Genomic DNA, 23949 nt, shown 5'->3' with positions numbered 1-23949 from the left:
TCATACAAATAAAATGCAACCCAAAGTATTTTACAGTGATTGAAAAACAAGAAAGAAGCAGAAAAAAAGCAATGGCAAGACATATTAGGTCTGTTGTGGTGAAGAGGGAGCTGAGCCAGAAGGCAAAGCTCTCAATTTACCGGTCAATCTACGTTCCAACCCTCACCTATGGTCATGAGCTGTGGGTAGTGACCGAAAGAACGAGATCCGCAGGGTGGCTGGGCTCAGCCTTAGATATAGGGTTAGGAGCTCAGACATCCGGGAGAGGCTCAAAGTAGAGCTGCTGCTCCTCCGGATGGAGAGGAGCCAGATGAGGTGGTTCGGGCATCTGGTTAGGATGCCTCCCGGACGTCTCCCTGGGGAGGTGTTTCGGGCATGTACGTCTGGGAGGAGGCCACGGGCAAGGCCCAGGACACACTGGTGAGACTATGTCTCTCAGCTGGCCTGGGAACGCCTCGGTATCCTCCCAGAAGAGCTGGTGGAAGTGGCCGGGGAGAGGAGTGTCTGGGCTTCCTTGCTGAGGCTGCTGCCCCCGCGACCTGGACCCGGATAAGCGGAAGCAGATGGATGGATGGATGGATGGATAATAATAAAAATAATAATAATACAAATTAAAATAACATAAATTAAAACAGAGACTAATGCACAACAACAATAAAAGATGGGTAATTAAAATAAGTTAAAGCATCAAAATTAAGGATACAAATAGATTTAAAAAGGGTAAGGATAAGAGTTAGTTAACACTAAGGCTAAAAATATCAATACAACTGAGAAGATAAATAAAATAAATAAATGAATGAATAAATAAATAAAAATAGAATAAGACAACAGTTAAAATTACTAAAATAATAAAGCAACATTTAAATCAATATTACAGTAAAACGTAAGTAACAAAATTGTTAAACCCTAAAAGCCAGGCTACGTTTTTAGTTTACATGTAAAAGTCTCAATATCTCTGTCAGCTCCTGTCAGTTATAGTTTTTGTATAACTATTTCTTATTTTTTACTTGTAGGTTTTTTTTCTATTTTTACTTTTACAGGTTCGAAATAAAGACATCAAATCAAATCAAATCAAAAATCAATCCCTGTGGCCTAATGCGTATATTTAACTATACGTTATGCGCATGCGTGACAAATTCAGAGACTTCGCGCGGTTTGCACTGAACAAACAACAACGGCAACAACTGTCAAACTACTGATATTACATCAAGATTTGACATCTGATTTCACAGTAAGTACGATTACGAGAATAAAAATTAACGACGCTTTGAACAACTCAGGGCCTGCTTCGAAAGTTAGTGTTGTTCGAGAAATGTCATGTTTATGTAGGTAGCAATATAAATGGGTAATGGTTAGCTAACTTTGTGCTAAAGTTATAAATAGGCCTTGCTGATGAAGGTGAGCAAGCAGGAAACTATTCAGCTTTTTCCAGGTTACACAATAACAATACGGGTATGTATCTAATTTAGGTTTACATTAACAGCATTTTTAGTCAAATGTGATAACACCAATAAGATAATATAATGTATTTATACAGCCTATGGTGATAATGTAATGTTGTCGACGGTTAGCTTGTTAATTGAACTCACTTCGATGTTTAGATTGTGAAGTTACCTCAACGTGTGGACTTGGATGGGCTGGCAAACCATTACCTCAACGCTGTTCTTCGTACTTGTGGACAAAGTTAGTGCATGTCCAATCAGCGGTAAGGTTGGCAGGATCATTTCTGCACTTTCACTCAGTGGTTCTGAAGACGGCAGAGGATAAGTGGCAGTAAAGCTGTTCCCCTGGAGGAAGTATGGCACCGGGCCAGAGCGCACAGGTGGGTCTGAAAAAAACCTGTAGATTCAAGATTCAAGTTTCTTTATTGTCATTATGCAGGCATAACGAAATGTTGCAGACTCCCAGCAAGGCACATAAATAAAAACACACATAAATAAGCACGTTAAAGTAAAAAAACAAACAAACAACACTCTTAGAAAAGAATAAAAATATTTACAAAGAAAGTGAAAGTGCAGCTCTGCAAGTCCTGTTTTGACTGTCAGTAAGGGTGTATATATATGTGTGTGCACGTGTGTGTATGATAGAGGTAGTCTTTGTAGTCCTTAACAGCTGAGCTTACAACACCGCATAATTTAGTGGACTTGCTGCTACAATATGTGTGGTAAAAATGAAAATGAAAAACTGTAATGAATCCTCATCATGTGCAGCTGGAGAAGGTCATCGAGGAGGTGTTAAAGAGCGGGGATGTCCAAGCTCTGGATGTCTTCTTGCAAAGAGATGCGAATGAAGGGACCTCCTTAAAATGTTCCGGGCAGTTTCTCAACAAGTTAGATAAACTTGTAAGCAGGGTAAGATGAAGCCTAAAACACTCACTAATATGCCTTGTTGCCATGCCATGTTGTTAGTTGGTAGATTGTAACCATATTTATGTTGTCTCTGTAGAGTTTGGATCAAAAAAACTCAAAAGCAGCCAGCTCATGTTTTGGTGTGCTCTGCAAGTGTGTGAAAAACCTAAAACTACCTGGTGGTTGTCAGGGGCTGTCGGGACTTATTGCTCAAGGCCTGATAAAAAAGATAAGTATACATCTTGCATTATAGCAGTGTGTGTGTTCTGTATAAGTAAATGTTCTCATTGGTTTTATTGATTTGGGTTCTGTGCACATGGTGCAGTGGTTTGAGAAATGCAAGCAACTGTGGATCCAGTGTGGACCTCAATGGAACGAGACCTTGTTTAACCTTTCGGAGGACTTCTTTGATGCCTTAAGGGTGAGCTGATGATTAGCATAAACATACTCTGTGTAATAATAGCAGTGTACTACTCGTGAGAGTGCATAATGTGAGACTATTCTGTTCCCTCTGTTACAGGTGGTCCATGAAGTAGGCAAAGATGGTATGCTTGTACATGTGGCTGTTTTAATATGTACTCCATTTTCAGTTTGTTACATCTTCTATTATTATTTTTTACTTATCAGTAGAAGGCATATTGGGGGTCGGGTTTATTCACTGAGCACTCATCATTTCTCTCAGCATGAGTACCTTCTGTTTATCTCAAATGTATTATGTTAAAGGGGACATATCACGCTTTTTTCATCAATATATATTGGTCTAAGAGGTCCCAAAAACATGTATTTAAAGTTTATGCTCAAAAAAACACTTTGAAATCAGATTTTGGCATGCCTGAAAAGTCCTTTTCTTCATTCCTCATCAGAACACTCTGTTTTCCCTCTGACCACGCCCCCTCCGGAAGTGGATGTGCCTCGGCTCTCCAGCACGTTGATCTAATGTTTACATGTTGGCTGAATATACACGGCTGCTCAGAGATCGCGTTACTTCAACCCTCTGAATCTGATCTTGACGGAGAGGCGCCTGTAGCAGGACCTTTCTGAAGGATTGGTCATAGATTTAGTGTTTCTTGTTGTTTTATTTATCAGTATGTAGACGTGTGTCTTGGTACACAGCTACGAACATGTAGCTATGTGGCTATGCTAACTAGCGCTAGCACTTATCCATGATAAATCATCCACTAGATCTTCAAATCTGCAGACGTGGGGAGTAAAACCGACCTCTGCCAGAAAGGCAGCAGGGCCTTTTATGAAGGATTGGTCACAGATTTAGTGTTTCTTGTTGTTTTATTTGTCAGTATGTCGACGTGTGTCTTGGTACACAGCTACAGCTATGAACATATAGCTATGTGGCTATGCTAATTAGCGCTAGCACTTATCCATGACAAATAAAAATCATCCACTAGATCTTCAAATCTGCAGACGTGGGGAGTAAAACCGACCTTTGCGTTTATTAAGAAAGCCTACAACTAGCATGCCTCCCTCCTAAGCTCCTTGTTGGCACATATTTGTGCAGGTAATGAAAAACGGGGGAGGGATTCAGTATTATTTTATACAGTCTATGGGCTGAACAAGCTCCGAGCTCTGACTCCGTGACAGACCGGATATTGTTGTTACGTAACAAAAACACGGAAGTCTGAAACGGCTCGTTTCACACACATTTACAGAAAGGTGTAGAAATCAAAACAGGGGCAGAATGGATTTTTTTCATTCTTGGGGGGTTTGTAGACATGCCAGGGACACATATTTCAGGTAAAGAACCATTAAAAAGTCAATTTTGCATGATATGTCACCTTTAAGAGTCCAAATTGGTTAAACCTAGCATGCTTATGTTTCACAGAGAACCTCTCAATCTTAAGAAAATGTCTTAATTTACCAACAGCTTGTTTCTTTATGGTCTTATTTTACTCAAACATGTTTGTTTGTTTGTTCATGTTTTAAAATTTTCTCATACTAGTATCACAGTTAATTTGAGGCCACCATCAAACCAGGTGCTCTTATCCTTGCTTTAAGATTATGTTGTTGTTTATTTGAAGCATTTGTCTTCCAAGACAAGTTGCCAAGAACACCATCCAGACTTTACCTTGATCATAACAATGATGAATCTTATTTTTAAGGATGAATTTAGTCTATATTTACAGTGATAAGTCGGCATGATGGTTTTTTTTCTTTCAGGAACATACCAAATCACAGAGTCCTTCCTGTATCCTGTTGGTCAGCTGGCTGTAGACCCCAGAATCTACATCCTGATCCAAAAGGAGGTTTGAAATAGTTCTATGAAGTCCTTTTCAGGAGCAGCATTAAAAACCACAAGTCAGAATTTAATTGTATGATACTACGATCATATTCTAACAGGCAATTCGTAAGTTCAACCTCATTTTGGACAAAATCCCTGCGGAGATGAAGAAACAGAGGAAGATCCTTCCATCCCAGGAAGCCTCAGATGTCCTGTATGTCACGATAGTTACCTCATAAAAGTATCATTATTACAGTTTTATTACAGCATCCACCTTATTGAACTCTTTTTGTTCATTTTTCTGCAGGGTCAAGATTGCTGGTCAGATATTGGAGGGTGGAGGTATGTTTTTACTATGAATTAAAGAAAAAAATCCTAAAGTGTATCTAGATGCACAAAAAAAAATTCAACACAGCCTCTTTTGTGTCAGATTACGACTACCAGACAGCCCTGATGGAAGCATTGTGCCGAATGGCCTCTCCTGAGCAGAGGAAGGAACTGTCAGATCGATGGTTCAGCATGGAGCATGTGGCCAGGGCCTTTATCAAGATCAGTGATTCAGAATTTGAGATGGTACATTTAAAAAAAATGATACTGTTGCATCTCCTTTTGTTAGGAGGGATAGTTTCACAACATGAAATCAACTGTGTAGAAGTAATGCAAATGTGATTTCAGGATTGTCGCAAGTTTCTGAACTTGGTGAACGGGATGCATGGAGACAAGAGAAGGTAAATAGATGGATCAGTGCTTAAGAAAACATGGACTTGAAAACTTGAATATCACAAATCCATTGGATAAGTAATTGTGGAATTCTATGGAAGTCAGTTTGTGCCTCTGTCTTCATATTGTGGGTTTTTGATGGAGCAACGATAGGATACACATGCAGTTTTGACGACAGTCTCTCATACCTGAATTAAAAATGTCCTGTGTACTATAGAGTGTTTTCCTACCCTTGTTTGGAGGCTTATCTGGACAAGTACGAGGTCAGTATCAGCTTTATTTCTATTGTTATAAAAATGATGATGAAGAAATATAATGCAAGGCCTTGAATTTTTTTTTAAATTAATTGTAATTTTGATAGTTCTTTGCATATCAGAATCCATACCATATTCATTGGTGTATCTGTATATGTGAAGTTAAAAGTATCATGGTTATGTTGTCAGCTCCTGATGCCCTCAGACGACAAACTGGAGGAATTCTGGATCGACTTCAACCTGAGCAGCCACAGCATCTCCTTCTATTTCTCTCTGGCTGATGAAGATGCACAGGTTCCTTGATATCTTTAATTGTGAAAAAAAAAAATAGTGAAAATGAAATAGTGGAACATTTTGAAAATTACTAAAAATGCATAGGTACCTGTTACACAGAAGATGTATGTATTGTTCATTTCCTTCATATAGGAGGGCCAGTGGGAAACAATATGCATCAATGAGAATGAAGTCCAAAGTTACACCCTGAAAGGTAATCAAAGCACAAAAGTCACTACATTTGTTTTTACTCGCTATATGTCCTTGCTTTACATTCCTAACAAACAACTCTTTGACGTAAATTGTTTATGGCACATGAAACAATCATAACCGGGGGTGTTGGGTATCCTTAGAGGAAGGCAAGAGAAAAGTTTTGCAGTTGAAGCTGTCAGAAGTGGTGGTTGTGGGTGCAGTGGAAGGATCAAGTCTTGCCATTCAGTTCAGCTCCTCCCTGGACATCCTACAGGCTGCTCAGAGTGTCTTCGGACACAGCAAAAACTATGTGAGTCATGACTCTTACAGTACTGCTTTATTCGCTGGAATTAGGGCTGAACAATTTTGGAAAATAATCTAATTGCGATTATTTTCCTCAATATTGCGATTTAATATGTGACTATTTTTTCAAGAGTCCTCTCCTCATGTATTTTTCAACAAACACAAGCAATAAATCAATCTGTATTATAATAAACAATACCAGATTGAATTGTTCTTTCTTATAGGCTAGGCTTATGTTAAGATAAAGGCAAATGAAGCATGAATTAATATGAAAGATGGTTTATTTATCTACTTCAATTACAGTTGTAAACTTACTAAATACTTTGACTTGCAGTCTTGTAAGCGTTCACCACAACTACTTAACAAAATTCTGCCAAACTAGTGTTTTAAGTTTAAAGCATGTTTTGATGTGAATCAGCTGACTGAAGGTGTTGCAGCGGAGACGCTCAGCTGGGGGCTGCGGCTGAGTGACAGGTCTCCACAAAACCTTTTTTTCTCCGCCTCCGGACTGATTATGACACGGTTGCGCTCCCGGCTGGCACCTGACCGCGTTCATATCAAGCGGCAAACTCCGGTCTCAAACGATGAAGCCAATGCGGAAGTGATAGAAACTGCAATACATCGAGAATCCGCTTGAGGCTGGCTGCAGAAACACCGGAAACCACATAGATATGAATGGGAAAAAGACGATCTTTGCAGCATTAATAAACATGTTTACAGCCTGGTTCAAAAAACGTCTTGGCCCTACAAAGCTAATCTCTCTAATGGCACACACTGTACGGGGGGTGAATTTTTTTCTAACGTGACGGTTCAGAAGATATTAAGATTATGAGTTTTGCCCAAATAAGGACATGACTGACGTGACTCCTGGTCGGGAACACACAGCCATTGGCTAAGAGGCTCACACTACGTCACACTCTGCCTAGTTGAGTTCCGCATTACCAATATGGCTGCTGCCGTCGATTTGCTTCAAAACAGCTCTCAGGAACAGATGGGTGACGTCACGGATACTACGTCCATATTTTTTACAGTCTATGTTTCATATGCTTATTTTTCTCAATAAGAACGAGTAGGAAAAAAACTGGACACTGTGTCTGAATTATGTTTCTCTTCAGTTGTCCTGTTGCAGTAAATCCACATGTTGTAGTCTGAGTCAACACCTAAATATGATCTGTAGCTGTTTAATACCGTCAGTTATATACACTGTGTCGTGAAGGAAATTATGATTTAGGGATAAAACGCATTTGGCATTGTTTTTGTCATTGAAAATGTTCGCAGGTTCTGCACAATACCTGTTGTTGGGCAGCATCTTCTTTTTTTTTGGCCAAAGTAAATCCACACAACTGCCGTGCTGCCCCTCGTTGTTACTAAACTTTCTGCAGGGTCAGTTTCTGTGGAGCCCGGGGCCATTGTGCGACAAGTTAAAGCGCAACGTTGACTTCTCTCCCTGCTCTGCTCTGCTCACAAGTCACGTTGAGCAGTCAAATTGCACCCTTTGCGGTTAGAAATCGTGTTTTATCGTATCGCAATTTTATCGCAAATGCAATTAATTGTTCAGCCCTAGCTGGAATCTTAAGAGAATATTTACTCAGTGTTGTTGTGATAAATAAGTACAACATTATTAAAGGATGGAGATACATCAGGGACATTTGGAAAAACTAGTCCCTAATATAAATGTATATTTTTTTTATTCAATATGATTTCACAGTTTGCATTTATGACCATCTTTTCTGTCAGAGTTTTGTGAAGAAGACAGGCACATCTGTAGGGAAGACTACAGTTAAAATCATAATGGAAGATAACAGCTCTCAGGTAAACAGCTGGTGATGTCAATATGTAAAAAAAAAAAAAAAAATCACCATGATGTGATAGATGTTGTGTCATGTGAAGTTTGCTAATTCCAGATGTTAGAATTTAGTCAATTGGAGAGGGTTTGGTTGTGTGACTATTCATGGATGGGACTACATCATTTATGTAGATTGGATTAGATCACACTGTTAGACTACTGGGCGTGAGTTATATCCTATTAATGGGATACAGTGTAGTTACAGGTACAAAATATGTTGATATAACCATTAATTTGATATAGTATCAGGAGTGTAGTGACAGTTTTTAAAAGCGTACCATCAGCACTGTTCTGCAATTCTCCATGCAGGTGGTTCCAGAGAGTCAGGTGTCCCTTGGTGAAAGTGGGAAAAACACTATTCCATACCTTCTACCTACCCCGTCTGCAGCTGTACACGTAAGAGGAGATTTGGAAAACCCGTTTAAGAGGGGTTGAATCCAAAACTGACTGCACAACACAATCTATATGTTTCCTGTAAAACCTCTATATTTTTCCGTACATACGTACTTCCTGATAGATTTCCTTGCTATTGATGTCACATGAAAGGAATCACACATGGACAAAATGATCCTCGGAGTATCATGTTTAAATATTTTGTTTCAGATTTTGACCCCGGCCAGGATGAGGATTTCAGAGTCTTCCACCTTCATTAGTGGCTGCTCAGGAGGAAATGTTCGAGGTGCCAGCTCACTTTCTGCTGTTATGCCATCAAGTAGGTGAATTTGTCAAAAAATGTTTCACTGTTTTTTAGCCCATTGTTTAATAACCAATGGCTTGCTATTATGCTATGCAACTGCTTGACTAAAACCCTTGGATTTAGTGTTTTTAATTGAGGTCAAGCTAAATGTTCTGAATGAAGGACAGAGCAGTGAATTGTGTTCTTACGCCCTACGAAAATTATGGATTGGACAAATGTTTACTTTGACTGTCTTGTCTAGCACCTTTATAGAAATTGACCCTTTTTGTATTCAAGATGTTTTCATGAAGATATTTTACTGTATCTTTTTATTTCTTCCAGTGTTTCCTGGACAAAATGATAAGATGAAAATATTAAGAAAAAGACAGTTTTGTTCCTAGAATGAGTTTTTGATCAATTCAGAAGAAGTGCTGGTTGGGACTAGCTCTCTGATGTCTTTTTTGATTAGATTAACCCTTTGATTGACAAATTTATTCTTATTCCAGTTTTCTATCTATTCAAAACCCACAATATTATAGCCCAGGTAGTTCATCCTGCCTGAAGTGAGTTTTCTTGTTGATCTTTTATTTATTTTGTGAGTCTTTCCACAGATAGTCAGGATAGAATTAAAACTTTTGAATCTCAAACTTCAAAACTTGATGTTTTTCCCTGATACATTTAGACACTCCAGTCAGAGGTAAAGGGAAGCCATCTCTGGAGATGGTTCATACAAGTGGAAGGCAGGGTGATTTGAAGCTGGGGGAGCTCAGGACGAGTGCAAAGACTGGCGGTCATGGCACAACACCCAACAGCTTACTAGCAGGTGGCATGAAAGAGCAGGTATGACACATAATGAATATACTGTGATTAACAAGCTACACAGGGGTGTAAGTTATCAAAATACTTAAGACTTACACCAAAGTCATTAAGTAGTAATGTATTTACCAGTGTCTGTCTGGTTTAATGTGATGTATCTGCTCAGGGCAAAGTTTCCAAACAGGCTGATAAAGAAAATGTTGACCAACACCAAAAGCTATAAACTCCCAAATCATTGTTTGTGAATAAAGTTAAGTTAGTACAGGTTGTTTATTTATCTCCTTGGTAATAAAATGTTGTGCCCAACAGAACATGGATACCAAAGCAGCAGACATGGTTGTGGCTGGACAGGCAGAAGAACACTCTCTTAGTAATGTGTTGCTATATTGGCTTTAACATAGCCCCAAAGTTTAAAACACTTCAGAATCTCATCACTCATCTTTTCACCCGCAGAGCAAGCTTTTGTTCCTGATACCCAACACATAACTGGGAGTAAAATGTAAGCATGTCCACATTGTTTCTAAATCAGCTTCCCTTAGAATAGCAAGTGCTCTACTGTATTTTTTCCTCCACTTTATCTGTATATGAAGTATGTATTTAACATAATTCTCTCCTTTCAAATACCAGATCTTCTCACTGGAAAAAACTGTCAGTTTCTGAAATACTGATTATGCCAACACAGAAAATCAATTATCTGCCAAGAGCTGGTGAGCTAAAGACTCAATGATAGTTGAAAGTTCATGTAATCAAACTTTTATTGTGGTTTTATATCTGACATATGTTTGTCTTTAGAGCCTTCAAGTTCTGAACATCAGAAGGAGCGTCTCTCCTCAGCACAGAGAATGTCAGATCCGGTTCACAGCCTAATCAACCAAAAGAAACTCCACAGCGAACTCACCCAGCGCCTGCAGCAGGTCCTCAATGAGAGGAACCAAGACCAAGCACATCAGGAGTCAGCTGCACCACAAAGAAAAGTGTCAGATACCAGAGAAGACCTTAAAGGAAGGAGCTCTGTCGACCAAAGTGCTTCCAAAGAGCAGAGTGTCAAGAGGATTGGCGCAGCTGAACAAAAGAAGAAACGGCAGAAGTCTCTGGAGAAAGATGCTGCTGCAGTCAAAGCTCCAGCTAAGGCCTCAACAAGCAAAGTACTTCAGGAGAAAATACCACTCAGTGTTCAGGCTGAAACTAACAAGGCCCTTTCAAAGAAAGAGAGGGTAAGAATTATGTAAGCTTTATTCAGCTTCATGGCTTTTGTAATGTCATTGATATAATGTCATATTATAATCCCTCTTGTTTCTTCTGTCTGTCTGCACTCAGAGAGACGCTGCAGTCGCAGGCAGCATGGTGAAATTCATCTCAAGTCATTATGAGAATAAGACCGTCCAACATAAGTCCAAAGCAAAAGACTCTGCAGGAGCTGTCCCTCAGAGCTCTATTCCTCCTCATTTCCTCAACAGGTACACACAGTGATGATTAAAAGGCTGCATTATAGTGAACTGTAGTAAATCACCAAATTAACTCTGTCACTTATTGACTGTTTGTTTTTAATAGGCCGGTCTTTAGTAGGGGCTGGTTGTCAACTGCTACAGTAAGTGATCATTGCATTATTCATGATGAGGAGATGCTTTTAATTACTGTTCTCCTGCTAGAGTTATTAAAGATGGTATTTATTTGCAACAGAGAAAAGAAACTGGAGCTTTCACAAAATCCTTCAGCAAAACCCCAAAAAGCATCACAGAGCAGAGGTAATACATTTAGCCATTTTTTTGATGCTATATTTGGATGTGTGAGCAGCTTTCAGTGCATCAGAAGACATGTTTAATGCTATTTTTTCTATTGACAGAGAAGACATATATGCATTCAGCACTGATGAACCATTGAATATTGGGGTAAATATACAAAATAATAGTTTTTTGATACATTTATTTGTGTTGCACATTAGTCATTGATATGCAGACATAATTCTAAAGCCTGTGTTAATGCTCTATAGGGAAAGGACAAAACCTTCATTAGCACTTCTGCCATATCGAGCAGGTAGGCCTGACAGTTACGAATGACTTCAGATTTATTCGCAGGAAAAGCAGCCTCTGAAATATAACATTTTTTCGAAGAGTTTAAATGTTAGTGCATTAATTTCATTTTTTTACTGTAGCATCAATGACTCCTCAACACTCTGCAGGACAACAAACAAAGAACAGCAAGTGGCAAAAGTATACTTTCATTACTCTGTTGTGTTTTCTTATAGATGTGAAATATTATGCAGCAAACTGTACTTCTCTCATTTTTACACTCTGGTTCTCTATCTGTTGACATTAATTCTTTACTTTTGCGTTGCAGGAGAAGCGGCATGTCAAGAAGCATCTGTTTAGTGACACGGACACAGACTACATGACGGAGGTTAGCTGGCTGAGGGAGTCGAACAGGAAACCCAAGCCCCAAGTTATGAAATACCCTAGGCAGGCAAACGTGAAGCCTAAAGCTATGTCTCCCCATGCTTCATGTAAGCCAGTAAAGCCATACATTCATGTTGCTCACAATCTGATCATCACATTAGAAGTAGATGCAATCACAACGCTGCAGGATTTATTTGAATACAGAGGATTTCTTTTGATTGCAGATGAATCCCCAAATTCACCATCACCAGTGCAGAAACCTGTAAAAGACAATGCAAACCCCACTAAGGTAAGGCATAGAGTTTTCTTGGATAGTAGTTTTCTGAAAAGCTGCGATGCACTACCTCAATCAGCCACAGTGTGTCATTGTTCAATCAGAAGAAGCCTGCCATAAAGGAGAGAGTGGAGCAGCCAAAGAAGACACTGAAGCCGGCAGCAGCGCCCAGAAGACCACAAGCAGCGGTCAGGAGGCCCAAGAGAGCTGCAGCCACATCTGCCAAGAGTTACAGGGTGCCTGACACTGATGACAGCTATTTTGAGTCAGAGGAGCCTCCTGCTGCAAAGGCAAAAGACTTCCCTGTATGTTACTGCACTTTATTTATTGTTTACTACTACTGATGATGTTTTTGTGCTTATACATGAATCTACAACATCTTTTTAATATACAAATGCTCATTCTAGTTAGCATTTTAGGGTATATTAATTAAAACAACCCCATGAGAGAGATACAATTTATTTCAATAATCGAGGGAAGCTGACAACTTTATTGTTGCACATTTGCTTGAATCATTCTGTCATCTTCTGTCAACAGTAGTTATTCAATCATCTGTAGGATACAGGGCTTACATTACTCCACAAACTTAAAAAAAAAGAATCTTAATTCTTCTGAGTTGTGCTGGCATGGTGGAATTGGTACACTTATGCACTTACCATGGTCTTGTCCGATGGTCAAAAGATTCTGGACCCAGGTAATTGCTACTTTAAAGATGTTAATGAATGTTCATGTCCCTCAACACCCTGATGTTTGCATACTTGGAAACACGATGGACAATATACAGCCAAGGGCAACCCAACGCATTGTTGGTCTAGCTTTTATGTCTGTAAAAAGGACAATACTTATGAACCGGAAAATTCTAAAAAAACTGGACTGCTTCAATATACATAACTGGCTTGCAGACTTTTTGGACTTGCTATCAATGGAGAGTGTAGCATCAACTCACAGCGACCATAACACACCAGAAGCCCTATGGACTAAAATCAGGGAAAAGTTTAAATTATATATGCATCCAAGATAATTATAACCCTAATAATAATGAAAAACTGTACTAATGTTGATCCCCCCATGGTAAGGGTCCTGACTGTGGCCAATTAGTACACATTATGTACCCCATGGAAACAGGTCTTTCTTTGTTTCTCTTGTTTTGTTTGTTTGTTGTTGTTTTTTTGTTTGTTTCTTCTATGTGTTTTTGTGTGTTACTCTTTTTTTTATTTTTTGTTATTCTTTTTATTAGGGACACAATCAGAGCAAAACACAGTGATGTCAATTCAAAATATACCAAGCCCATCCCCCAACCCCCCCAACAAAACAATGAACATTGTCTCTGCATTCAAAGAGAATTCTAATAAATCAATTTCCCTCTGCAAAATTATCAGATACATTGTTTTAAATAAAGTATTCACCAAATAGATAAATGGCAATGGAATACAATAAACAAACAAACAAACAAACATTGTGTGTTACTCGTATTGTATATTAGGTGTATTGTGCCTGTCATTGTCTTCCTTGTTATTTGGAAAGTAAAATACATTTTAAATTAAAAAACATTTGTGAACAGTCAAGTGATGAAGAAAAAGGCTTCCACAAATGATCACACTAAAAGCTTTATGAGGCTAGGAGGTTCCCATCATATAAGCATGTTTGAGCCAGTAACATTAGTAAAAGAGCAGGTACGCACCTCCAAGAGACCAGTCATTGGCTACCACGTTACTCTTATTGGCTTATTCTCGTTGTTCAAAGTTGCATACCATAAAAAATCCATAGCTCTGAAAGAGTCACTATTATACTCATGTTCTCACATGCTTGTGGTCACATGGATGACATTTGCAGGATGAGTGGTAATTGATGTCATTCACTCATGTAGGAACAACTTATGAATCTCAAATGTCTTGATATCTTTATCACCAAGTAAATCAACTTGCCTTGATTGTTAACTGCTGCATTTTTATTTGTGTGTGTGTAATTCCAGCAGAGGAAGTCAGCAGGGTGGGGAAATAAAGCTTGCCCAGAGGTGCCAGTGATGAAGAAGAGGAGAGAAACTTCTGAGAAATTAATGGCCACTTCCAAGAGGCCAGAAGGCAACAAGCAGTCACATCGGCAAAAGCTCTCTGGGTTAAAGGTGGGAGCCCAACCTTGTATTTGATTACAGCAGCCTGCCTGTTAAAGGGTTGGGCTGTGACACTTTGTTTATAGTAATGATTCAGTTTTTTTTTAAAGCATATTTTCATGGATGTTTTCAACATTTTTATACTCAAAAGACCCACAGATGAAAAGGTAAATAAAAGAACAAAGTAATACAGATATTGATTAATGTAAATGAAGAAAAAAGAACAAAAAAACTTAATGTGACTTATTCTTGTAATAGCCTTTCGGTTTTCTGTATCATCACTTGAATCAGCTGTTGTATTGAGTCCTCAGTAATGTCCATTTTTTTCCACTCATCTTCCATGTTTGCGTCTTGCAACCTCAAATGATGATGCAGATTTCCACTTCTATCTCTATCCATTATGTTCGGGTAGAAGGATCCCCTTTAGGAAATGATTGACTGTTTATAATACTATTTACAAAAATAGAATTCATGCATTTAGACAGTAGAAAGAAAATAATTATCACCATTTTGGACATCGTAGAAATAAAATCCACGATGAATGCATAGAAAAATGACATTTTATAAATTGCAAAGTAAGTTGGAGCTATTATTTTCAACAATTTTAAATGTATTTGGATACGGTGTACTGTTAAATACTTGCTAAATAGGCTTTTAAAAACTGATATTGTCCTTTTAGCTGTGATCTCTGCCAAGGACTCATTGTCTTTAATGTGAACCTTTGAACACTTGTGGGCCTGACTTGGTTTCATGTCTGTTATTCATCACATACTCTCTGACTGACACACTTTCTTGTGTTTTTCAGCAGCAGAGGCCTGAAATGGTTCTTTCGGAAACTTCCAAGTTAAATAAGAAAACTGTTGCCCTTGTTGAAGAACAGATGAGCCTATTGAAGGATTCCTGGGCAGCCTGCCAGACCTCTTTTTGTCTGTCCCCTCCTTTTCCAGAGGGAATGAGATGTAAGACTTTCTCACATCAGGGTTAGATAAGAGTCATTTGACTCCTTCACACAGATTAATGTTGGTAACATGGTTTATGGTGGGTGAAATGGTTTGTTAATTGTGTGTTGGACATTGATCTTACATTCAGAGCTCTATTTACTCTTTAGCTCCTTAGCCTGATTCCCATTAATGACAAACGTGTATTTCTTATCTCCTGTTAAAGTCAGAACACACTTTTATTTTCAAGATAATTATTCGATTTTTCTCTTGGTTAAGCATTAGTTTACTTTCTATGCTAAAGATTGAATGAAAGCCTTTGCTTTTGAGATCATTCAGACTTATCAAGCTTCTGACTTGATGTCAGCGAGGTCCTTATGGCCTCTAGAGAGGAGCCCTGTTATTTAAAATTAATTATGTCACTTTTATTTTGAATGCAAGAAAGATAATTTGAGTTTGTCTAACACAAAGTCTGAGTTAAGCTCAACTTTCTTAACTTGGCCTGCCCACTGAAAATGTTCCAGTATTTCTTTATACACTGTTAGTGTTAAACTCTTTTGTAATATTCTGAGTTAGCACTCAATGCACTCAATCCCTCCACCTTTGAGCAGCAAATTGTACAACTCTTACATAAATGACCTTATTGCTCTCCAACCTCTTAACTGTAAATTGATATGTGGGAAGGCATGTATATATTGACCTTCTACTCTCTGTCCAATTTTTGGGCCAGCTGTTTGAACATCTGTGCTTACTTTGGACCCTTACAGCTGCCGAGAGGTCAGCCCCAACCTTGGGTTTGACCTGCTCCCCTCTCCTCACCCCGCGGGGATCCCCACTCCCTGCCTCCCCTGACCCTCCCTGCCTGGACACCCCCTCTCCAATCCTGCTGTTACCCAAACCTTGCTCTACAGTCAGCAGTAAAGGGAACCTCAAGCCCTCCTCTATCTACCGTTTAGAGAAGAAGCCCTCATCCAAGACTGCATCCATTCGGTCCATCGGCTCTGTCCCTTTACTGACCCCCCGAGGTCAAACCCCAGCACTTGGTTATCCTATTGGACCAAAGGGAAATGAGGTAAAACTCTCTTCTCTGAAACCAAGTTTAGGTCTCATTTTGCAACATGGAGAAAGTCCAGAAATGTGTAACAGTGCATATCTAAGAATTGTTTAACTATCATCACAGAGTCATCCTTAGTTCAGATCACTGGTGGGTAGTTTCCTGGTATTTCACATCCTTCAGTGATTCATACACCTTTACACTACATGGAAAGCATTGACGTCACTCAGCAGGCATGTGAGAAGCACTGGAGTGACATGAAAGGAGTGTGAGTTATTAGATGACTGAAGACATCCATAGAGGATAACCTAGAATGTCAGGAAGTTGGACCGTGACCTAAGCATTGCTGGTTGAAATTCTCATACTAGCTGAGAGAACGTGGGTAAGAAGCAGTAACGCGTGGGTAAGAGACAGTAACGCTTTTGAGGAAGCTCTAAACCCTCAAACAGTGACAGCTGGAGAGATGACGTTAGAAAGCAAACACAGGTGAATCTGCGTCATTGGTCTACCGTAGGATTTTCCAGAGCATAGAAACAGCTGTGACCCACCCAACAACAATATGTTTCAACAATAAATATTATAAAAATATAACTTTTAGTTTTTTAAAAACATCTTGTCTCACCTTTCAAACATATTTGAGAATTTCAAAAATCTTTTTCTTCATTTTAAACATCATGTCAGATATCAAACATCTTTATCTTGATTTTGAAACATCTTGGTTTAACCTCTTTGTCTTACCTTTTAATTAAAAAAAAAAGAAATCTGAAAAGTCTTAACTTTTTAAACATTGTTTGAACATTACGATTTAGAAGCCTTGCTCATACTTTAACCCTCCTGTTATGTTGCGGGTCAAATTGACCCTTTTTAAAGTCTATTTCAGGCATATACCTTCCAAACCCCCAAAAAAACTTTTAACATTAATTTTAATGAAAAACAAGTCAGTTATCCTCATTGAATCATGATCTGTGAGAATTAAAGAACACCAGTGGACTAAATATTGATTTAAATAGTTAGTAATGGAGCTAAAAACTAAGATTGAATAAAATGTGGATTGGGATTTTTTGGGGTTCTGACACTTTTGGATAATTGAATATGACCCGGGTCAAATTGACCCAGGAACATTATTGCTTTTCCAGAGAAACGAACATAACAGGAGGGTTAATTGTAGGCTTCTATATTGTAAAAAAAATTAACAATTTATCATCCACAATCCATTTACTAAACTAAAAACTGATTTAAATTGACATTTCAAAACTCAGCAGTTTTACTCAAGTCAATTAATTTTTCAACACATCATAGTCATTTGGATACCAAACAAAATCAGTACTGCTGCTGCTTTTCATATCACTGCTTTAACATCTCGTTAAATTATTTTCTCATGCTTTGTTCAATAAACTAATTGGCTTCTTATTATGCTTACCTCTATCTAAGTGTGAGCAACAAGTCTCCGTCTTTGATGGGTTAGTTTTGTAAGGTTCAAGTGTTACTCCACTCAATATGATGCCTCGGTTGTCTTAATATTTACAGTGGAAAAATGTCTCTTTTGTGACTGCCGTTCCTTTAGCTTCCTATCACAAAAGTCCTGTCACCACACTTGGGCACTGGGTCACAATATAACACTAGAGTTAATATGGTCTTGAACTCTCATTAGTGGGCACCTCTTTATAAATTTCACATAGACCAATTCATGAAAATCCAAACTTTAAATAATTTTCTTTGGTTTACTTTTTCTATTACTGCGCCTCCTCTGAAGTCCTCTGCTGAACCTCACATCTCACTCTTTGAAAACCACTGCTTTGAAAATGACAGTTTGGGGCATTCAAGTACACCATGTGATTATGGAATATGTTTGAATTGCACATGATGATTTGAATGATTAAGCTGCATAATTGGAATGACCCATTTAACCCAAGACAGAGCAGATGAAAGCTCTGCACCATCCCATCTGAACCTCTTAATGTAGCAGAAAATAAGTCCTTGTCATTCCACTGTCCCTAATTTCTGACAGACATGATAATTCAATAACCACCAAATGAGTCACAGTATTTCTTCTTGTTCATCATTTTCTCATCATTTTCGGTTCCTCTTCATTCTTTTGTCTGTTACCAGATATGGCGGATCAAGCAGCAGCATCCTCCATCACTGCCTCAGAGTCCTCTGCTTCCTTCTCCTCAGCCCCTGTTGACCTCCACACTCTTGGAGCAGGACAAACCAGCCATGCCCTCTCCGTCTCAGTCTCCATTCCCTGAAGACACTGCCAACCACGGCTGTCATTTTAGTTTAAGTAAAGTGTCTTCAGTATCACTGAGCCAGTCATCCACCAAGTCATCCACCAAGTCATCCACCAAGTCATCAGTATACATTAGAAGAATTCAGAGCAGCCCAACTTCTGCCTTTGCTGTGTCTTATAAGAAAGAGGTAGAGCTTCACGGTTGATTTAAAAGAATACCCTGATGTATAGATGAGATCACTGACTTGCCACTAATGAGTCAATTAGTTATTTTCAGTTATAAATCGATCATCAAACTAATGACTAATGTATTACTCTGACAGAAAACTCCATCTTCAGAGAGGGCGCTACAGTCTGCAGAGCTTCATGTCTCAGGTAAGATTATTAGTGGTTGTTGACAGGCACACAGGATTTCCCAGCTGCTGCCATCTCACACCAAAGTTAACAGTATTCTTATTTACAACACTCTTTAAAACTTCCCCAAAACGTTGAGGGAGGGCTGTATGTGTGCAGTCAAACAGCTGTAAACTTCACTCCATCTGTACCCGAAATTTTTCCTGCCAACTCCTCAGCACAATTTGGGGTGGGTGTATTTGGGATTGTAGGAAGGATTTGGGAAAATTCGTCGTAGCAAGCAGCAGGTTGATGACGTTGATATCCTACAGCCTGTGAGAACCTGGAAGAGCAACACATAACAAGATAAATAAAATCCATTCGAGTTCCCTGTACTTAAACTCCTGATCGGATATACAGAAACAGTTGTATAGGGTGTAGTGTATTCAAATGAATGCTTCTTGTTGTAGGACCCAGTCGAAAGCGGCACATCTCTTTTTCAAGTAATTCCGATGAGGAGGAGGAGGAGGAGGAGGAGGAGGAGGAGGAGGAGGAGGAAGAGCCCATTAAAAGCAAGAGGAGAGGGCAGCTTTCTCCCCGGATGAAACCAAGGAAGTTATTCAAGTCCTGTAAGTAATGCAACTCAGTAAATTCTGAGTTAAAATCATTATTTAGCAACATTTCCAAATGTTGGGTTAGAGAAACATCTCTTGAGAATTTGGTCTAATGAACAAATGAGTCTCACAAAACTACCGATGTTAAAGTTGGAGTTATTTTGAAACATAATGAATGTGTGGCATCATTTCATAAAGAAACAAAAAGGTTTTGTCAGTTTAAATTCAGTGGAAACACTTGGTGGTAAGTAACCCCATAATTAAAATACTATATGATATGCAATTAACAATACAGAGACATCTCAAAATGCAGGGTTTCAGACCAAATATGACCAATTTGTATGTTTTGTATGACCTCATGGTCAGTTTCAGAGCAGGGGGGAGAAATGTAGTTAGAGGAACAGGAAAACAAAAAACAAGCTATGGAGCAGAACAATCAATTTCCTAAAATAGATTAAAAAAAGGAATTAGGGGCGCTGGTGGCTTAGCGGTCTAAGCGCCCCACGTACAGAGGCTACAGTCCTCGTCGCAGGGGTCGCTGGTTCGATTCCCGACCGGGCGACCATTTCCTGCATGTCATCCCCTGCTCTCTGCTCCCCACATTTCCTGTCTCTCTTCAGCTGTCCTATATAATAAAGGCAAAAAGCCCAAAAAATATAACTTTAAAAAAAAAAAAAAAAAAAAAGGAATTAATTAGGGTATCAAGAGTGAGGCTGTAAAAGAGAGTATTCATGAGATATCACAACCACTGGTGATTTAGCCAGGAAGAAAACTTGCGATGAGAGCCCTTTTCAGAAACTTGTCGAAATGTGTCAGAATTCCAAAGACAAAGAAAGATAAATGCTTACCTGCTGTAAGATTTTTTTTTTTTTTTGCATCCAAATTTTTTTAAGAAACAATTACCAACTCTCAAGAACTGTAAAACTTCAATAAAAGAGTATCCTAATTAAAGGCAGGGTCCCTCTTCATGGTGGGCTTCTTTTGAAGCTGGTCTCAATTAGAAGCCTCTATACATTCACAGATTTTGCTGTTTCTGAACTGCCACACGTCAAACTTACTGATCACCAAAGCGGTGAGGTTGAAACAAATAAAAGCCCGGGCTGCTGATTAAAGTTTTACGTCATATCTTGAAGGTTTGCAAAAAACTTTTTTATGAAAAAGTCTTCGAAAAAGAAAAATGGTGTGAAAAATGACCCTGCATTTTCAATTATTTCCTTTTTCCTACTTGGAAAAATGTGCAGCTTTTATAATCAAATAAAAAAATATTTTATCATGTTAGTATAAGCCAGAATTTGACTCCCTGATGTCAACTCCAACTACTCAACCTGTGGATTTGTCTGTTATCCCTAGATACTGAGATTTCTGTTGAGAGTGAGGTGAGCCAAGTGATGACTCCTTCCCACACGATGAGCTCCAGTCACGGGGATGCAGAGACAGTAGATGGAGACGTGGACTTGGAGGAGGATTTGGAGTTGCCGAAAACATCTGATAACCCGAGTAACCTGTGCCAGCAATTCAGCACCAAGCTAAAGAAGAAGTTTGAGGTTTTACACACTAACAACAAAACACATTGCTCTTTTTTTCTGTTGCAGTTTCAAGAAAGACTTTGAAATACTAAATGATGTGTATTGCATTTGGTACTAAGGCCTTAATAAAGAAGTGGAAGTCTGTCTATATATATCCTCACTTCTCTTCTATTGTTCCCTGTTTGTAATCAGACCCGACAAAATATGGTTGAGGTGTACAACAGGCAGTCTTTGAAGACCGTCCAGCAACATATCTCATCCCTCAACACACAAGTGACCAAATCCAGGTAATAAGGAGTTGTGATCAAACCTCAGTGACAACTTATACATCCACAGCTCAGACTGGATAACAGAAAACCAAATGATGTGCAAATTTGATATTTACTACAATCACAATGTAGCAGAATGTGTATACTCTTTTGGAACCACTGTACTTGAATGCTCCCACGCTATAGTGTTCTGTATTCCTGCAGCCTGAAAAGACTCTTTATTTTCGGTGTTCAGTTTGTTACGTTTACTCTGCTCTTGTTGATTTTTTTCTCAACGTGCAGGACTGAGAGGCTCGAACAAGTTCGGACTGCCCTCGTGAAAGAGATCCACAGCTTGGAGCAAGAAGAAACTCTGCTGAAAACTATGGAGAAAGACCTGACTGTATGTCCCTTTATTTTTTACTCCATATCTCTTCCTCCACACGAACTCCCACGCATGCAGCATCTTTTGGAGAGAAAATACTGCACAAATATCTTTCAAAACATGTCCAGAAATACACTGTGTTCTTGATGCTGATTTGATCTATGCCTCATCTGTTTTTGCTTCCTGTTTCTAACAGATATACTGGAAAAAGCAGATCACTTCGTTCTGTTCTTTCCATGAGCGGGACACCCGGAGGTACAGTATATGTGTGCTGGTTTATGTGCGTTTGTGTATGCATTGAAAGAGCTATGTTAGAAGCCTTCCTGCCACAGTGTGATCAATGCTTCCCCTGCAGGCTTAACACACATGCTCTGTAAAAGCTGAATAACACACTTGTTTATTTGGTGGGACATGGATTAAAAAAAGCTTAAATGGAAAACCAGGTTTTCCTCAGGCTTATTGTCAGAAGACATGATCCCCTCAGCATCAGCCATTTTAGGGAGAGAAGTGGCCAGTGTTTCTTCATATGACTAAAGCTGGGTTCACTGATGCTTATTTATTATCCTGACTAATTCCAGTGTGACAAACACTCCCTCTGTCAGGAGTTGTTACAAATACGCAGATTTTCATTGACCCCAATCAGTCTTCCTTCTGTCTCAATGAGCCTTCTGCTGAAAGCACCATGTGAGATACAGCTTTTCTTTTTTGCATCTGTTCCAAACAGCAAAGATTTTTTAAATGTGCACCATATTTAGTCAGTTAACCTAAGGTGATCACACAAGTCCTTAAATTGGGACCCCTTTGAAAACGAGATGCTACATCTCAAGGGGCTATCCTATAATAAATACATTTCAATGAATATTTGAATGTTCATCGAGATCTGTGCTTTCAGAAAACAGTTTAAGCCTGTCACTGCACTTTGGAATCCCATTAGCATTTTTCTTTCTACTTTAAATGTGTGAATTTGTCCTCCTTTCCCTTATTGCTTTTGTGACTGTCTGTGCATCCCTCCCCCCCCCCCAGGAACGAGACCCTAGCACAAGCCCTTCAGACAAACGTGCGTCCCAGCTTGGAGTATGAGGAGAGAATATTCACAACCCAGGTCAGATCCTCTAGCCCAAATTTCACAGCTAGCATCTAATAAGGGCTTCATATTGGTGCTGAAGTGTTAGTCTTCTAATTAGCTGAGCAAATCCAGAGTTCATGGCGCTTCAAATGAAGAATTCCTCTGATTCATCAGTGTTTCTTTTAATTGTACCTTATCTCACCTCAGCTTGTATTTCCAGTCATTTCTGCTGAGTGGCCTTTTCAGCGTTTTGCTTATCTCATTGTCTCATGTGTCAAACTTGCCCCCTACTTGTCCTGACTGTCATATTCTGTGTTACCCCCCTCCCTCCCTCCCTCCCTCTCTGAAACCCTGCTGCTCTTCCTGCTGTTTTCAGATGTGCCTGATTAGAAAAGACATGAAGTCAGTTCAGGACAGACTCCTCAGTCAGATGGTGAGCAGACATGACACAGGTGACCCTTCAGCCTGGATAAGACTGAAATAATTAGGCTCTGATTTGTTGTCCTCTGCTTTGTCAGCATCTCAATGCTGTTATGAAAGCCTGTTTTTTTTTACACAGTATTTAGAAGATTCATCTCTCTGGTTTCTTTTGTCATCTTACAGCAAGAGGGCGAGATCCAGAGTGTGAAGAGAGGCCTGCATGCTTTGTTTTTCCCCTAATGGAGCCAGGTTTGAGATCTGGTCTCTACACTAGAAACAAGGGTGTGTATTTTACAAAATATTACACACACTGCTGTGTACTTCCTCTGTGCTCATTTCATTTTAATGTGTTTGCCTGAAGTATTTGTTTTTCCAGGCTCTGTTTTGATGGAGTTTGGATGTTTGACTTATTCTGACCTCGATGTGTTAATGCTTTATGTTTTTAGAAATGTTGTTTAATAAACAAAATGGATAAATTCTGTCATTTAGAGAAAACATGCTATTCCCTGTCTGTAACTTGATTGGCTCTGGTATTTTTAATGGAAATGTTTGATTAGTTCTAGGTTAATGTAGGTGTTAATGGAAGTTAGATTAGTTATGATAAATGGATAACTTCATATGACAAATGTTAAATCTCTTTGTTTTCAACACGTATTGAAACTGATTCTTCATTGAAATAAAAAATTGAGACAAGCAG

General features: G+C 39.0%; 1 protein-coding gene across 8 annotated transcripts; it reads left to right on the top strand.

Moving 5' to 3' along the window:
• The first annotated feature begins 1122 nt into the window (after nucleotides 1-1122).
• sycp2 (synaptonemal complex protein 2) lies at nucleotides 1123-23948 on the top strand. Of its 8 annotated transcripts, none has more exons than XM_034695650.1 (45): nucleotides 1123-1231; nucleotides 1602-1822; nucleotides 2211-2351; nucleotides 2446-2577; nucleotides 2665-2769; nucleotides 2869-2893; nucleotides 4521-4606; nucleotides 4701-4795; nucleotides 4889-4923; nucleotides 5012-5154; nucleotides 5257-5309; nucleotides 5519-5564; nucleotides 5745-5849; nucleotides 5982-6042; nucleotides 6182-6330; nucleotides 8061-8135; nucleotides 8479-8565; nucleotides 8773-8881; nucleotides 9528-9685; nucleotides 9971-10031; nucleotides 10115-10160; nucleotides 10289-10368; nucleotides 10454-10875; nucleotides 10979-11118; nucleotides 11213-11249; nucleotides 11342-11406; nucleotides 11505-11550; nucleotides 11652-11695; nucleotides 11814-11871; nucleotides 11999-12161; nucleotides 12279-12343; nucleotides 12436-12633; nucleotides 14301-14450; nucleotides 15247-15397; nucleotides 16144-16448; nucleotides 18540-18848; nucleotides 18984-19035; nucleotides 19464-19622; nucleotides 20958-21151; nucleotides 21326-21420; nucleotides 21685-21784; nucleotides 21963-22021; nucleotides 22790-22868; nucleotides 23209-23265; nucleotides 23436-23948. In XM_034695650.1, the coding sequence occupies exons 2-45, from the start codon at nucleotides 1799-1801 to the stop codon at nucleotides 23490-23492; spliced, it is 4821 nt and encodes a 1606-aa protein (XP_034551541.1). In that variant the 5' UTR covers nucleotides 1123-1231; nucleotides 1602-1798; the 3' UTR covers nucleotides 23493-23948. The 8 variants fall into 8 exon arrangements, with proteins under 8 accessions (XP_034551541.1, XP_034551536.1, XP_034551537.1 ...); XM_034695645.1 differs by having other exon boundaries at nucleotides 15244-15397; nucleotides 23209-23284; XM_034695646.1 differs by having other exon boundaries at nucleotides 12433-12618; nucleotides 15244-15397; nucleotides 23209-23284.
• Nucleotide 23949: the final 1 nt, after the last annotated feature.

Source organism: Notolabrus celidotus, chromosome 11, assembly GCF_009762535.1.
Source record: "Notolabrus celidotus isolate fNotCel1 chromosome 11, fNotCel1.pri, whole genome shotgun sequence".
Lineage (NCBI taxonomy): Eukaryota > Metazoa > Chordata > Actinopteri > Labriformes > Labridae > Notolabrus > Notolabrus celidotus.
This window is presented reverse-complemented; position numbering and strand designations above follow the sequence as displayed.

What these genes read in the sequence shown, in the direction of transcription:
- sycp2 (XM_034695643.1), top strand. Translation starts at nt 1,799, where the DNA reads ATGGCACCGGGCCAGAGCGCACAG. An exon ending in ACTTCTGCCATATCGAGCAG is followed by an intron (nt 11,696 to 11,813) that starts GTAGGCCTGACA and finishes TTTTTACTGTAG; the next exon opens with CATCAATGACTCCTCAACAC. An exon ending in AGAGAATATTCACAACCCAG is followed by an intron (nt 22,869 to 23,208) that starts GTCAGATCCTCT and finishes TGCTGTTTTCAG; the next exon opens with ATGTGCCTGATTAGAAAAGA.